This window comes from Oreochromis niloticus, linkage group LG6 (assembly GCF_001858045.2).
Source record: "Oreochromis niloticus isolate F11D_XX linkage group LG6, O_niloticus_UMD_NMBU, whole genome shotgun sequence".
Lineage (NCBI taxonomy): Eukaryota > Metazoa > Chordata > Actinopteri > Cichliformes > Cichlidae > Oreochromis > Oreochromis niloticus.
The window spans coordinates 37,662,610-37,677,292 of record NC_031971.2 but is presented as its reverse complement, the minus strand read 5'-3'; the positions used below and the strand labels follow the sequence as shown (position 1 = coordinate 37,677,292).

Here is a 14,683-nt window from a genome sequence, read left to right as displayed (position 1 = left end):
CCACTTAAGTGTTGTGGTAGTGGGGTGTGGTTTGTGGCTCAGCTGTGGGAGGAGAGAGGGGGCGGGTGATTCAGGGTGCAGTGCTAGGGGAGGCTCCGTGGAACACCTGTTACATAACGTCCAATCAGCCTCCCCTATTCATGCAGTAGCATGTTGGGACCGGGTGGAGGAGCTACAGTGTGGAGGAGAGTTGACAGCAGCTGAAAATTCAGTATCGAGGTGCACAACGCCCAATCCGAGCACGGTGCAACAAATAAAGAGCACAGCAACTATTGTGTCCGTGTGTGGCGTTGGGAAGGTGGTTCTCACCTGTTCCTATGCAGCATCCCTTTTTTCTGATAGAAAAACATTTCAAAGTAGCAATTTCCTACAAAACGGTCAGCACGCATACAAGTCATAGTCTATCTATTCTTTAAATGAAGCAATTACCTGCCTAAAGTGTGTACTTCAGCTCAAACCACTAAGGTACAGTGCATCTGATCAAATGTGCCTGCAGTGAGTGAGAGGGTAAAGCTGGGTTAAGGCCTGGAGGAACCCGCTGTAGCCCTGCCTACTCAGCACAAAGCCTCTCTCGCTGTCTCAGTCTCTTTGTAGAGAGGGTGATCAAAGTGTGGAGCGCGCTCAGAGGATTCACAAAGTCAGGGAGCTTCTGAGCGGATGAACACGGACGTCCCATTATGTTTCCAAGTAGGGTATCAAGGGACGTGAGGGTGCACACATCCTCAAGCGCGTGAGTGTGAGCTCGCTCGAGCATCTGCACTCCAGACCCAAAGGTTTGATTCTGTGCACGATTAAAAATACTCGGGAAAATGAAAGATGATTGCGTTTTCGAAGCATCTGAGTGTGCTAACTGTCTGCAGCTTTGATCAGTAATGAGGAAGGTAGGGTAAGATTCGGCAGCGCTGCCTGTTATTTCAGATGAGAATCAGAGGATCAAAGGCTTGTTCTCTCCTCATCCTTCCCTCTCTCTGACTGCCTGTGTGTCTCTGCTTAACCTGAAGTGTCCTTGGTTCACCTCTGGCCTGTCCACACCCCCCTGAAAATGCAGAGAACCCGTCAAAGGCTCTTCAACATAAACTTTTCCACTCTTCTGTGGCAGGATGGAGTTGTTTACTGTTGCAGAAGACAAGCTGTAGGACTGCTGCTTCACAAATACTGTAGATGACCTCTGACCTCCCTGAGGATGAAGGATAAAGCTCAAATATCTTCTTACAGACATCGGCATTTGTGCCGTGGAGTCCATAAATATTTGGAGCAGTTTTACGGGTTCTTTCCTGCCGCTCTGCCTTCAATGCTTGAACTAATAAGCAGTAAGAAAACTGACTCTGAGACAATTTCAGTTTTCTGAACACAACGCTATCTTCTGTTTATTCATCTACATAATAGATTTGCTTAATTCCGGCAGCAAATTAAATGAGAATGATGAGGCTTTGTACCAACAATCTGGGCTTTACTTTTGGATTTGGGGAATTTCCTTTGAGTCACTGGCTTTAAAGCTTTTTTTAAGACTGTAAATTACTTTAGCGATGAAGTCACTACACATACTTCGGAGTGTGTATGTGTGAGCGTGTACACCGAAGTGTGAGACCCACACGTGTAAGATTTTGACGCTTACCTCATTCTCTGAATCACGTATCTGCAGCTGGGAAGTGTATGCGAAGGTATTCTCTGGAGCGACAGTCGGCCTGCGGGGAGGGGGAGGTGGGGGAGGGGGAGGATGAGGATGAAGTGAGAAAAAATGAGATTCCACATTTAACACATTGTCCCAAACTGTGTTCAGCAGCGGAGCTGTGATCCGAGGTGAGCAGGAACGCCCTTACACCCCGAAGTCATTCCTCAGAAGTTTGAAGTTAAAATTAAGTGCCTTGATGCTGACTTTGTACAAATCTCTTCTGTTTGCTACCAAATCTGACAAACAAACTAAATGATACAGCAACTGTTTGCACATACGTTTCTGAGGCAGCATTCTCAAACATCATTAGATTTCAGAAATTTAGCTTTGGGTGAATTAAAATCTCCAATTCTTAAATTGTAGCTCTGACTAATCTAACAGAAGAGACAGCACGTGCAATATGATCAAGGGGCCAAAAACTTCCCCAGTTTGTTACTTTGTTACAATTTTTCTAATCTGATAGCTTATATTTAAATATGTAAATGAGACATGATCTACTATCTCACACCACAAAAGCTTTTCTTCATTGTCCTTCAAAGTGCTTCCTTCCTTCCTTTCCTTTGGAATCAGCTCAGAGTTTGGGTTTAGGATACAAACACTCCCTACTTGGAAAACCAGGCTTGGTTAACGCTTCTATTTTCTGTCATTTACTTGTGTCTACTCTCCTGTACAGTCTGTTTTTTATTCATGGCCTTTCTTTGCTCCTCTTTTCTGTCTTCTCTTTCCTCTCCCTGCGCCTGGTTCTGCCAGAGGTCTCTTCCTTTTAAACGGGAGTTCTTCCTCGCTTTCATGACCAAGTGCTTGCTCAGATGGGATCAGGAGATCGTTGGGTTTTTCTCTTTAATATTGTAGATTCTTTACTGCTTACATTGTAGAATACCTTGAGATGACTGGTATGGGGGAACTGGTGCTACAAATCTACACAGACATGTCCTTGACACATTTTTCTCTAATAGTCTGCAGGAAAACATGTTATTTAAGAACAGCCACAGTCTCAATGTGAGACAATACCAAAACAAAATATGTAACAGGTGAAAATGAGTTTTTTTAAGCCTGTATATTTCTTGCATCTTGGTATATTCATCTGATTATTGGTTTATTGCATACATTTCTGTCTAAAAACTGACTTGAACATACCTTTTTTAAATTTGTGTGTTTTGTGGATATACAAATAAATCAATCCCACACTGGAAGAATGGCACTGTCACCTGACATAACAGCAAAAACTACAAAAATAAATAAATAAAAGATAAAAAAAAAATAAACCTCAGTTTGATCGTTTTTGGTTAATTTGTGTCTTCTTTCCAACACATCAAACAGAAGTTACATTCACCAGCGTTTGATCAACACTTTGATTCAGTGAGGCTGTTTCAGTTCATTACGCCACACTGATGTGAAATACTTGCAAGAAAGCGGTGGAGTGTGGGTGTGTTGAGGGAGACGAGCACTTTTAAATCAATAAAAGTGAAGCTGCAGTGTGAGACAAACGAAATAAAAAATAAAATAAATACACTTGACAAAAAGTAAATCATTATGTTTCTCCCAGTGCAACATGCTTACCATAAAGCTGGGATTTTCTTAAGACTGGAAAACTAATAATTGAATCACCTCTATCACTCTGCTGAATACTTCTCATGCTGCCTTAAAGGCATTTTAGCCATCGGCACTCTCATCTAATCTGAATGTGGCGACGTCACATTTCCAAGCTGAACTGTGGATCTGTTGCTTCCCTTTTATGGTGCTCGTTGTGCTGAGACGAAAAAAGTTCTCACAAAGTCGTCCAGCCACTCTGACGGAGCCAGGTAGCTGTGTGTTCAGACTGTGGTTGGAAAAGAAGGAGCTGATCACATTGGTGAACTGGTAGCACTACTGAGCCACTACTACTGCACTACTGGGCTCCAGTTTCATCTGCTAGGTTCCTGTAGGACACTCCCACAAAAGACATTCTTTTTCTCAAGTGTTAGATAAAGATAACCCTTTGTATGTGAACAGACACCGAGTGCAGCTCATGTTAACAGCTCACAGATGGTTTATTAGCATGGATGTACGCAGCTTCCAGCTGTGAAAAGTGAAGCCAATGAGGAAGCGCTTTAAACCTGCAACTTAGAACTTTATTTATTGTCATTGTACAGTTGCCTGCACAACAAAATTAGGTAGCAAAACCACAAAGGTGCAAAAAAGTGACAAATTTCAAAACAACAATATAAAAACACTATATACACAATAGACAATATATATACATTTTATACAATGTATAAGTTACAAAAAAAATGTATAAGTTACCAAAGAAAAATGGGATTATTGCACATTTGCCAAGATATTGCACAGAATGACTGTATGAGAGAGGTCTGCTCACACGTACACACCCACATCCACCCACGCTGACATACACACACTCAGGTTACCATAAGTTCAAAGGGGAAGACTGCAGGTTTGTCAGTGTTCTGGTGCATTGAGAGTTCTGACAGCCCAAAGGTAGAAGCTGTTTTTAGTCTGTTGGTTGGATCTGAACCTTTTTCCAGAGGGCAGGATGTTGAATAGGTGGTGGTTAGGATGGAGGTGGTCTTTGGAGAGACATCTATAACTGTCAATGGAGTCCAGGGAGGGGAGTGGACGGCTGATCACCTTCTTTGCAGTTTTCGTGACCCTCTGGAGTCTCTTCTTATCGGCTGTTGTGCAACCAGCGTACCACATGGAGATGGCGTGCACCAGCACATTGTGGCTCGATAGAAGGACAGTAGTAGGTCAGTCTGCAGCCTGTGCCATCTCAGAACCCTCAAACAAAGAAGGTGCTGCTGGGCTTTCTTCACTAAGGCGGTTTGTAGTGTTTGTAGTCCAAGATAGGTCCTAGGAAATGTGGGTCCTGAAGAACTTAGAACTTAAAGGAAGACACCCTCTCCACATAGGTCCATGACCACTTGTTTGGTTTTCCTGGTGTTGAGGGTTAGGTTATTGTAGTCAAGCCATTCTGTCAGATGCTGGACCACATCTCTGTAGGCGGTGTCATCATCGTTAGTGATGAGCCTTATCAGAGTGGTATCTGTGAATTTGATGATAATGTTGCAGGGATGCATGGGGATGCAGTTGCTGGTGTAGATGGTGTACACGAGAGGACTGTGCTGAGTGACAGGGTGGATGATCTTTGGTTGCCAACCTTGACAGATTGTGATCAATCAGTAAGAAAGTTTTTGATCCATGCACATGTAGCAGAGGGGGGAGTCCAAGTTAACCAGCTTGGCTATGAGGATGTCTGGGATAATGGTATTAAATGGTGATGATGCTACTGATAACCAGCAGGGATCGACTCCTTGGGTTGCACAAAGACGTGTGGTTGTATAGAAGTTTGTGGAATAACAGCCTTTTGCACTGTTGATCTATGTGCCACGTCATGGTTGGCTACACCAAAAACTCAGCTAAAGGCTACAGAAGGACACTACACTGAAGAATGGGGAACATCGTGATGGCATTACTTGCTGTATATGATTAGCAGCAAAATGCTAGTTACACTGAGAAAAAGTCACCTGAAACAAATGTGCAATGTTATACAGTTTTGGTCGTGTGATTAACAATTTTCAATGGCTTTTAAATATATATTCAGTATTTAATCATTTAACCTTGACTATTAAATTCACTTCGGAAAGTTTTCTCAGAGTCTTCTTACTTTTGCAGCATTTGAGCCCTCTGATTTTTTTTCTCTCATGCAATCAGCAAGCAAATGTGTTTCAAGGAGCATCCCTAACTTTTATAAACCAAGCATTTCCTGCTCTACGTATGATTATCACAGTGCACCTGTTTGATCAACAGAAAACGGCAGTAAAAATGCAGAGAAGACTTTGTTTAAAACCAGTTTGCTCTGGCCACAGCTCTGCCACGGTGGGAGCTCAAGAGGTGAACAGATGTGCACCGTTGGCTCTCTACAGGGGCTTTCGATACATTCAGGCCACACATATACAAACACTCACACAAGAAGAGCAAAGGCTCTGGTCCAGTGGCCCAGGGCAGGTCTTTATCCTCCAACTCCCCCAAAGGCCCTTAAGCCCTGCAGCTCTGCCTGCATGCTCTGCTCTGTCTTCCCTTGAAATCCATCCTTCTTTTACCAATTCATTCTCCCTCTACCTGGAATTCACCTCTCATCACTTTCTTTTTTCAAGCCAAATCCTTTTTATCACTCTACTCAAACTTTTTCCTCCAAACCTCAACCTTTCTCCCCCACGCCTCTCTCATGTCCACCCCAGGGCTTCCTCTTATGCTTCTTTCCAACTCTCCTCCAGTTTCTGTCTATGAAGGTCCACAGTCCAGTGACTGCAGCACCAGAATGTCAGACAGCCATATATTAACATTTAGACAGCCTCGGGGCCTGAAGGGGAGCTCCAGTTTAAAACAGTCACATCCTCTCAGCACATTCAGAAAAGTTGCACAGTCCGACTGCTACAGCTGGCACCGGTGGAGCTCTGCTGTCAATCTTCACCAATGTTTTATCCTGTCAGCTGTTCGACGTGACTGTTTTACGGCTGTGTAGCCTTCTCGTTCGCTGAGTTTCTCCTCACAGGCATGTCTCTTTTCTCTTCAAATTCCACTAAAGACATCGTGCTGTGATGCTATCATTATCAAGTCAATGAGATGCTGCTCCACAGAGAATCTGGTTTTTAAAGCAGAACAAATGAGGAGATTCATGCTTGGACTATGAAGTTATTTACTTCGATTAATCTGTCAGGTTGTGTTATTTTTTTTAAATTGAGCCATAAAGTGTCTAAACAAAAAATACACAACCCATTTAGCCTAAACTGGCAGAGCAAACTGAAATATGTTCAATTTTCAAAGAAAGGAAGGAAGATTAATCATTTGAGTCTAAGTCACTGTCAGACTGCCAAACAGCTGGTTTACCATCTTAGTCCAGACTAAACTATCGTGAATTGTATGCTTGAAAAACTGTGTTGATCTCCTAATTGAGCTAAATGGAAATAATGAACAGATGAACTAAAAAAGTATTATGTCTGCTATCTACCACAAACCCTGCCTGAGAATAGTTTAATATTTGCACAAAACTTAAGCTTTACCGTGCACGACAGCCCTTCAGATACACGTGCAGAGACACGCTGTGTGGTAGAAAACATACTTTCTAACCAGGAGCGTGGGTTTCACGATGAATCACATTTGTCTGCATTTTTGTTAAACATTTGCATCTTCTAGAATCATTTGATCACACACGCTTAAAGCACCTAAACACTAAACAATACCACAACATGTGTAACGGTAAAGCAGCGGTCATAGTGTGCGTCATGTCAATTACAGACTGTATATAAAAGATGGACTTAGCTATCGCTGGACATTGCCACCACAACGCCACCCACTGCCTTCTGGATTCTGCATTTTGAAGAGTCGTCTTTATCATTTTTGTAGTGGTTAACACATTTGCCTCATATGCATAAGATCAAAACCAGAAAGAGACAAAAACCCAGTTGCAGGATAAACGGGAGGTTGTGTCAGGAAGGGCATCCCCAAAATCTGTGCCAAATTAAGCATGTGGATCAATCTGTTGTGGAGTATCCAAAAAGTATCTTTTTATCATTGTTGGTCACTGTCGTGTTTTTGTTTGTTTGTCTGGTTTTTTGGGGAGGTGTTTGGAGCCAGAAGTGTCCATATTTAATGTGCAGTGAAAAAGCATCATTACTTGCATAAATACACTTTGTAAGTGAAATGCAGAGGCAAGTGTATCTGCTAATTAGTTGTAAGTAACAAACTAATAAAATACTAGAATTTCATTTACTAAACTTGAGCGCCACCAAACGCCAAACAAACAGTTTTATTTGTTAGATAATTCGATAAAAAATGTTCCAAAAGGTCAAGTTTAGTGACGTGATTTAGGGAAGGTGAGGCGTCGCGAACAGCGATTGGCTGAGGTAGCCTGTGCAGCACACCTGTCAATCAAAGCAGCCACGCCCCTAACAACAAGACCTAGCAGCATCCAAAGAGATTGTTTTTGATTTTAAATGCACCCCCCGGACACGTTTGTCTGTGTAATGCTTTCCTGAATAAGCTGTAATAAACTTCTTGGTATACAGTTAGTTTGTTAGGAAGTGACTAACTGCTGGATGATTTCTTAATTTGAGAGTTATGTATTTTTCCGTGAAGTTCGTGGAAAACATTTTGGATACTGGACCCTTACTCCATGAATACTTTCACTATTACAGCATTATCATGTGAGGTCTATGTTGCCCCTTCAGGATGTGCTGAAAAGAAAACCGGTGATTGAAACTTTAGATGAATCCCTCGATGATTCCTGACATCCACAGGATGCAGTGAAGCCTGGGGCGTTTTATGTACTCAAATATTTTAGTGTTGCCTACAAATTCAAAACTGGCCTTTAAATAATATGTAAATGTGTTGCTTTATTCAGCAGATTTTACACTTAGCTTAATGATAGATTCTTGATCTCAATGGGACTAATGAAGACAAATAATGATTACATTTATAAAACTAAAGCCTGGCTTGTAATGACTTCTAAATTTATTCCAGAAACTGCCTAAAACCCAAAAGTCAGCACATGCACGAAAACAAGTAGAAGTAAAGGGAAATCCATGTGAGCAAAAGCAGGCACTGAAAGTTTCAGAGTTTTTCCTTTCCCCACAAATTACTCAACACTCCAACTTTCTGTAACTTTCGAAGACAGAGAAAAGTGAGACATATTATTATTCAGCGCTGGGACAGCAGGGCAGAGACGGGGTGGAGCACGGTGATGATGTGAAATCCCTGTAAGTACGACTCTTCTTAGTTAGCGAGTCTCAGCGGTCTTACAGAGTCTGGTTCTTTTCTGTCTGCATCGTTTGTGAGGATCGGCACGCACGGGTGTGCTGGCATAGTCACGTGTGTACGTGCATGCACGCGTATGGGTGTATTTGTGTTACTGTTGAGGTGACAACAACCAAAAATACACTAGCTCTGCAGGCCTGAATTATTCAGAGAGTGGAGACACAGCTGCGGGTGGCGGGGGGTGGAGGTAGATGGATGGATGAGAGATGGTGGCGGGAGAAGAAAAAAAACAAGTACAGCAAAGACGAACAAAGTCAAGAAGAGCAAGAAGCGAGAAAGCTGAGAAAGTGGGCACTCGTCAAAAGCAAAAAACACACATGCCATGTACAGAAAAACAGATTTTGTTACAGTCGGCAGAGGGTGTAGAATAAATTCATGCATCTGTAGTCTTAAAAAAACAAAATGTAAAGCTATATATCTGTACTTCTTGCACAAAATGTTTCTGGGTTTCAATAACTGCACACAAACCATGCATCAGCAATATCTCTCAAGCACATGCATACCTCCTCCTTCTCTTCCTCTATCTCTTTTATTCTATGCATGCAGGCTCCCATTGCCAATCACTCACATTGAAATTCCATCTGTTTTTGCAATCTGGGAGCACAGCTGTCAAACATTTCTGTCTCCCTGCCCGACACGGGGGGATATATCGAAACCCAAAAGGGAAACTGGAGCGTGGAGTCACATATATCGCCTCTTAGCATGGGAAACGTGTGCATCTTACATCCAAAGAGGAGTACAGGACTGCCAGGGAAGATGTTATTAGCATGGCTGACTCTGCAGGAAGGTTGTTCAGATGTAGTGTAAATAAATTTATATTGTATGAGGAAAAGAAAAAAAAAAAATCCAAACTTTATGGTGCCTTTTAAGAATGTTATACGTGTTAACTAATTTTTATAGAAGCACACAGCAAGTCAGATGTTTACAGGTAACATCTGTAGGAGGAGCAGGAACATAATTAGCTACTTGTGTTTTGTAAAGCATCCAGGAAAGGAGAGGTCTGGAAACCTGCTGTTACCGTACATCTCAGCCAAATCCACAGAGTCCTGTTACCAGTGGATGTCTTCCCATTAGTGTGTGGAGGAGGAAAGTCTGCATAATAATGGATTTCAATCCCTCAAGTAGGCTTTGTTTTTCTTTTTTTTTTAAATTTCTGCCTAAAAATTATCCTCCAAATCTGTCAGTTATGGCTACACAACCATACGGCCAAAATAAAAGATACGGGGCTGGATAACCTTGGATAATGTTGGAAGTCTCGCCATAGTGGGATTTGAAGTAGTCCAACAATTACTTAGCAAAAAATTCAAGAAAACAACATATACCATTGCTTCAGTGATGTGCTTGAAAAATTCAGTTGCAGCTCCACCAAATTAGATGCAATAGAGGCAAAGCACCACCATCACCACCAGCTGAAGTGATGACAGCTTTATATCTTACAGTACTTGATCTATTCTCTCCGTGAATACTTGAATAGGTGATAAGATTAAGATTTCAAACATCACAATGTTCATTTACAATTTCAGAATAAGGCAAAGTTTGCTCATTGGCTAACAGCTTGTGATTAACAAATTTTGTAGTTGTAATACTACTAGTCTGTACTACTGACAGTAGTACAAAAAGTAGTAACAGCTGTACCAAAATAAGAAGGAAGCATCAGAGAGGCCAGTTACATCCGAGTGAAGCAGTCTGACAGGATATAAGTATGTTTGTCAAGGAGCATTAGCAGAATTAGGTTTCACTGTTGTCCATTAGCGCTTTTAACTGACTGCTGAAGAAAAGGGTGGAGGCGGAGGAGATCGACTTGTTGTGCATGCGTATGTGCACTGGATGTGTGTGTCCATGTATGTTTAGTGTCTGTATACAGTACGTCTGAGCGAAGACATCAGCAGTGTGAGCGTCTAACCAGAAGACAGATGCATTAGGAAAAAGTCGCTCTTGTTGTTGTATTTTTTATTAATGGATTTCCTAATAGATTTTTATATGATATTTCAGTTTGATTTTAACTGGAACATACTTAGTGAAGCTAAATACTAAAGCTACTTATATTATTTTGGATGCAAACACAATTGCTGGTTCACAGAGAAATGTCCTTACAGTTATATTCTCTCTGGGGAGCATGACTTGAATAAAAGTCAAAAGAAAATATTAGAAGTGGTAATTATTTATCAAGCTCAACTGGTGAATGAAGCATCATAAAAGATGAAAGATAAAAGAGCCTGAAAAGGTATATTTTCTTAAAACATAATATATGACACTAAAAAGAGTGAAAAAGCACAAAACATCACCTCAGACAAGAATATTCATAAAACGGAGTCTGCCAAAACTCACAGTTTCAGAAATCATTAGGTCGGTGGTAATTAATGTTTCTCATTTATCATTTAATAAATGCAATCCATTATTGCACCTCCCAGTTATTGTCTCCATTCATCATTTCATCTGTAACATGTCAAAAAATATGAAAAAAGGTCCACTATAGCACCCAGGCTCTACATTATGGTATTTTTGGTCTAGCTTTCTTAAAACAGCAGTCCAAAAGTGAAACATATTCAGCTTTAATTATATAAAAGAAGCAAACAAAGCTGCAACTAATTAGAGAAACAGGAACTAAATCACTTGGCGGGTAGAGGTGGCTGTGGCTCAGGGGTAGAGCAGGTCATCTACTAATCGGAAGGTTAGCGGTTTCATCCGTGCTCCGGTCTGCATGCCAAAGTATCCTTGGGCAAGAACTGAACCCAGAGTTGCTCCCGATGTGTTCACTGGAGTGTGAATACGTGTAAACAGAAAAACACTTTGATATGTTTGGGAAGTGCACAAAGTTACCGTCGAGATTGTTTTGGTTGGTTAAAGAAAGTCTTTTAAATGGGCTTTGTTCCAAAACGTGATGCAAATGCCACAGCTGAGGTTCCTGTTGAATGTTCTCCCTCATTGTGTTACAGTAAAACTCAGCCTGTCTTGTCTGGTAGCTTTTGCAATCAGAATTCGAGTCTTAATCCAGTGTTGTGCCACACACGTGCTGTAGGGTCTTGCCCGAACACAAAGCAGCACATGGAGTGGCCTAGCCAGTCTCTAGACCTCAATCCTATAGAAAATATGTGAAGGAAGCTGAAGCTTCGAGTTGCCAAGCGTCAGCCAAGAAACCTAAGACCAAAACCCTCCTTAGATGTGTGAAAACCTGGTGACCCACTACAAGAAACGTCTTACCCCTGTGCTTGCCGAGGGTTTCTCCACCAAGTATTAGGTCATGTTTTGCTTCAGAATCAAACACTTACTTCACTGACACGCACGTTAATTGATGACTTTTATGTACTGGATTTTTCCTGGATTTTTGGTATTTCTGATATGATAGATGATATATGATTTTTGATATTCTGTCTCTCGACTAAAATGAAACTACCATAAAAATTATAGACTGTTCATGTCTTTGTAAGTGAGCAGAAATCAAATTGAGCCGGGGATAAAATAATTATTTCCCCCGCTGTATATGAAGCTATACATCTTAACAATGCTGCAATCTCTGCGAATTAGAGTGAGCTGCACCTCAGATGACGACAATGAAATCTCTAGAGATCCACGAGATACAGTGAAGTTCTCTACGAGACAACGAACGAAACCCAGAAAAGCTTTTACACGGATTAGATTTGTGTTTTTTGATCTGCAACATCCCTCTGATGTGTTAGCCTCCTTTATCTGCCCTCTGCTTGCTATGCTCTTGATGTCATGGGGACCGCAGGGGATAAGCTGAGGCAGGTGTCTGCTGGTCTTTTACCTCCATCACATGTTGAGGCGTGGGATACCAAAGGACTGTGAGAATTTAATGGAGTGAGGGAGCACAACTGAGCTGAGGCGTGAATTAGCTCTGTGTGTGTGCGTGTTTAAGGCTTTCCACGCTAACATTCTGCTGCAGTGCATTCACACATGAGCCTTCACTGCAGAATCCAACCATGATGTCATCTTTCCCTTTCAACTTTTTTCTTTGTGAATCTCTAAAGCTGCTGAAGGCGGGGTTTATTCCAGTCGTGATGCAAGGTGAGAGGATTTTTGTCAGGCGCGGGAGAGAAGAACAGAGAAGAACACAAGAATTATAGAACACAGGATTCAGATGCACTTGTGTTTAGTTTGAAGACGTAAAAAAAATCCAAGGTCATTTTACAGACTTATAACCAACGTAATGGGGAAAAAGCCCCACAGATATTAAAATCGGCTCTCCTTTAGTTTCAGAAATAAGAACATTTGCTGCCTCTTTCCATCACTGTATGCTAAAAAAAAATAAAAATAAAATCCAGCTCCCAAAAGAACAGTTCAGTTTAACGTTTTTAAAAATAAAGGGCCATTTTTGTCATGATGGAGTTTATCAGTCTTTCAGTTTGATATTATTCATGTTAAAATTTGGTTCTTGTTTCCTTTTATTTGTAAGCCTTCCTGTGTGTCCTCTGTATATCTTACTCTATCACCTGAATTTTTACTTTAGAATATCTTTATGTTTAGTTCTGTTTTTCCTGGTATTAGTTTAGTATTTCAGTTGTCGGCATTCTCCCTCTGTTAAGTTCTCATTTCTCTGTTGATATTGAACACTTCCTGTTTTACATCGATAATGAGTTTCTTCTGTTTAACTCTGTTTAATCTGACTTTCTCCTGTCTCAGTGTTTTGTTTGTCATCACCTGTTTCTTGCTCCCCAGCTGTTTCCATTTTCCTTGTCAGCCCTCAGTAGTTCTTGTATAAGTAGCCATATCTTTCAGTGGCTCATTGTCCAGTCGTACCGTTCGTACCGTTCCCCCAGGTGCTCCAGGTGCTTGTTTCCCTGTTTCCCTTATTAAAGGCTTTGGATTCTAATCAGACAAAATAAATGGTTTGTCCTTCAAAATTCTACCTCAGTTCTTGCATTCAGGTCCTAAACCTCCACATTGCATGACTTCATAGTCAGAAGTGCAAAACTTTCTCTTTTTTTGGTTTAGTTTTACATAACTTGAGTTCTGAATTAAATGATTTGATGTGAAAATGAAAATCAGTTGATCATCTAATTCAGAGAAAACAGGAAAAAACCAGACTGAATCACATTATTTCAAAATGGGAATAATAGTAATAGAGTTATTTTTAAAAGGTACGCAGATAAGATAAAAATATGAAAGAAAATTTCAATGTTGTTAGGCACAATTTCAGCTAAGACATGATTATAAAAAAATACGATTCAAATAATAGGAGCATAAATGAATTACATTTTTAATGGGAGCATGATAAATTATATCAACATCTATGGATCATTAATGATTAAATAGCACAAAATCTGTGATATTTAGAATACTGAATAGCACAAAATAATATATCAGTGATTAAACAAAATATGCAGAGCAACTATTCAAACCATTAACTGCCAGACATGCCAACAAGAATTTAATTAAAGTAAAGAAACTAGTTAGATTCAGGTTAACAATATTAGAAAAAACAGCAGCTATGTGGTGACAATCTTAATAATGGCTTTTTTTTTCTGCAACATGTTTGTGGATAGACTGATCAGCGCCTGTATGTGGCTTTATGAATTACAAATACACAACAGTGCCTTAACAGATTTACACTTTGGGCCTCTGCAAATGGAAATTGGAAATCTGAGTTGAGAGTTACATTCCACATGTAACTATATATGTTTTTTTTTTAATATATGTTTTTTTACACATATATGCACTGATGAGCACAACTTGCCAAATGGTTGTCAACAGGTTATAGTCCGATTAAAAATAATAATAAGATGATTCATTAAATAAGACATTTTTTGCAGTTAAATCACCATTCTGCAGCAACTATATCACTATTTGTGAACGTATTTCTAAATTTTTGCTTCAAGTTAATGAAGCTGTAACTAGATTCTGAATTTAAGTGACTAATATGAATTTCTGTGCACGTAGACAGCAACTGATTTGTAACAGACAACAAGTTTGCACTTTATTACTGTTTGTCACAAACAAATTTGATGTAACTGCTAACTTGTCCCTATTTAACTGAAAACTGATAGCAGACTGACATCTAATTGCTGTTTTCCCTAGCATGACTTTAACATAAAGGCTGTGCTCTCTGATTACTGATTTGTAAGCAATTAAATAACTGGTTATTTGTATAGAACAATTAACACATTACTTTTTCCATTGCAACAAAAAAACAATTTGAATACTCTAATGTGGTTCTTTGTAATCACTTACATTGGAGGGAAA

At 40.3% G+C, this 14,683-nt stretch overlaps 1 protein-coding gene across 8 annotated transcripts in view; it reads right to left on the bottom strand.

Annotated features, from left to right (window-relative positions):
* The window catches only part of LOC100710856 (endonuclease V), a 75,537-nt gene that overhangs the window by 37,986 nt on the left and 22,868 nt on the right, over window positions 1-14,683 (bottom strand). For 4 of the 8 annotated variants that reach the window (XR_003220548.1, XM_005470093.4, XM_005470094.3 and 1 more), the window contains exon 8: window positions 1,616-1,685. The exons of 2 other annotated variants lie outside the window; for them this stretch is intronic. Coding sequence is in view for 5 of the 6 variants with exons in the window: in XM_005470093.4 (XP_005470150.1) it covers window positions 1,629-1,685 (57 nt within the window). In the remaining variant the exon portion in view is untranslated. Of the gene's footprint in view, window positions 1-1,615; window positions 1,686-3,958; window positions 6,312-10,521; window positions 11,239-14,683 lie in introns of those variants that run through there. 2 more of the 8 variants (XM_025908211.1, XM_025908212.1) reach the window with 2 other exon arrangements.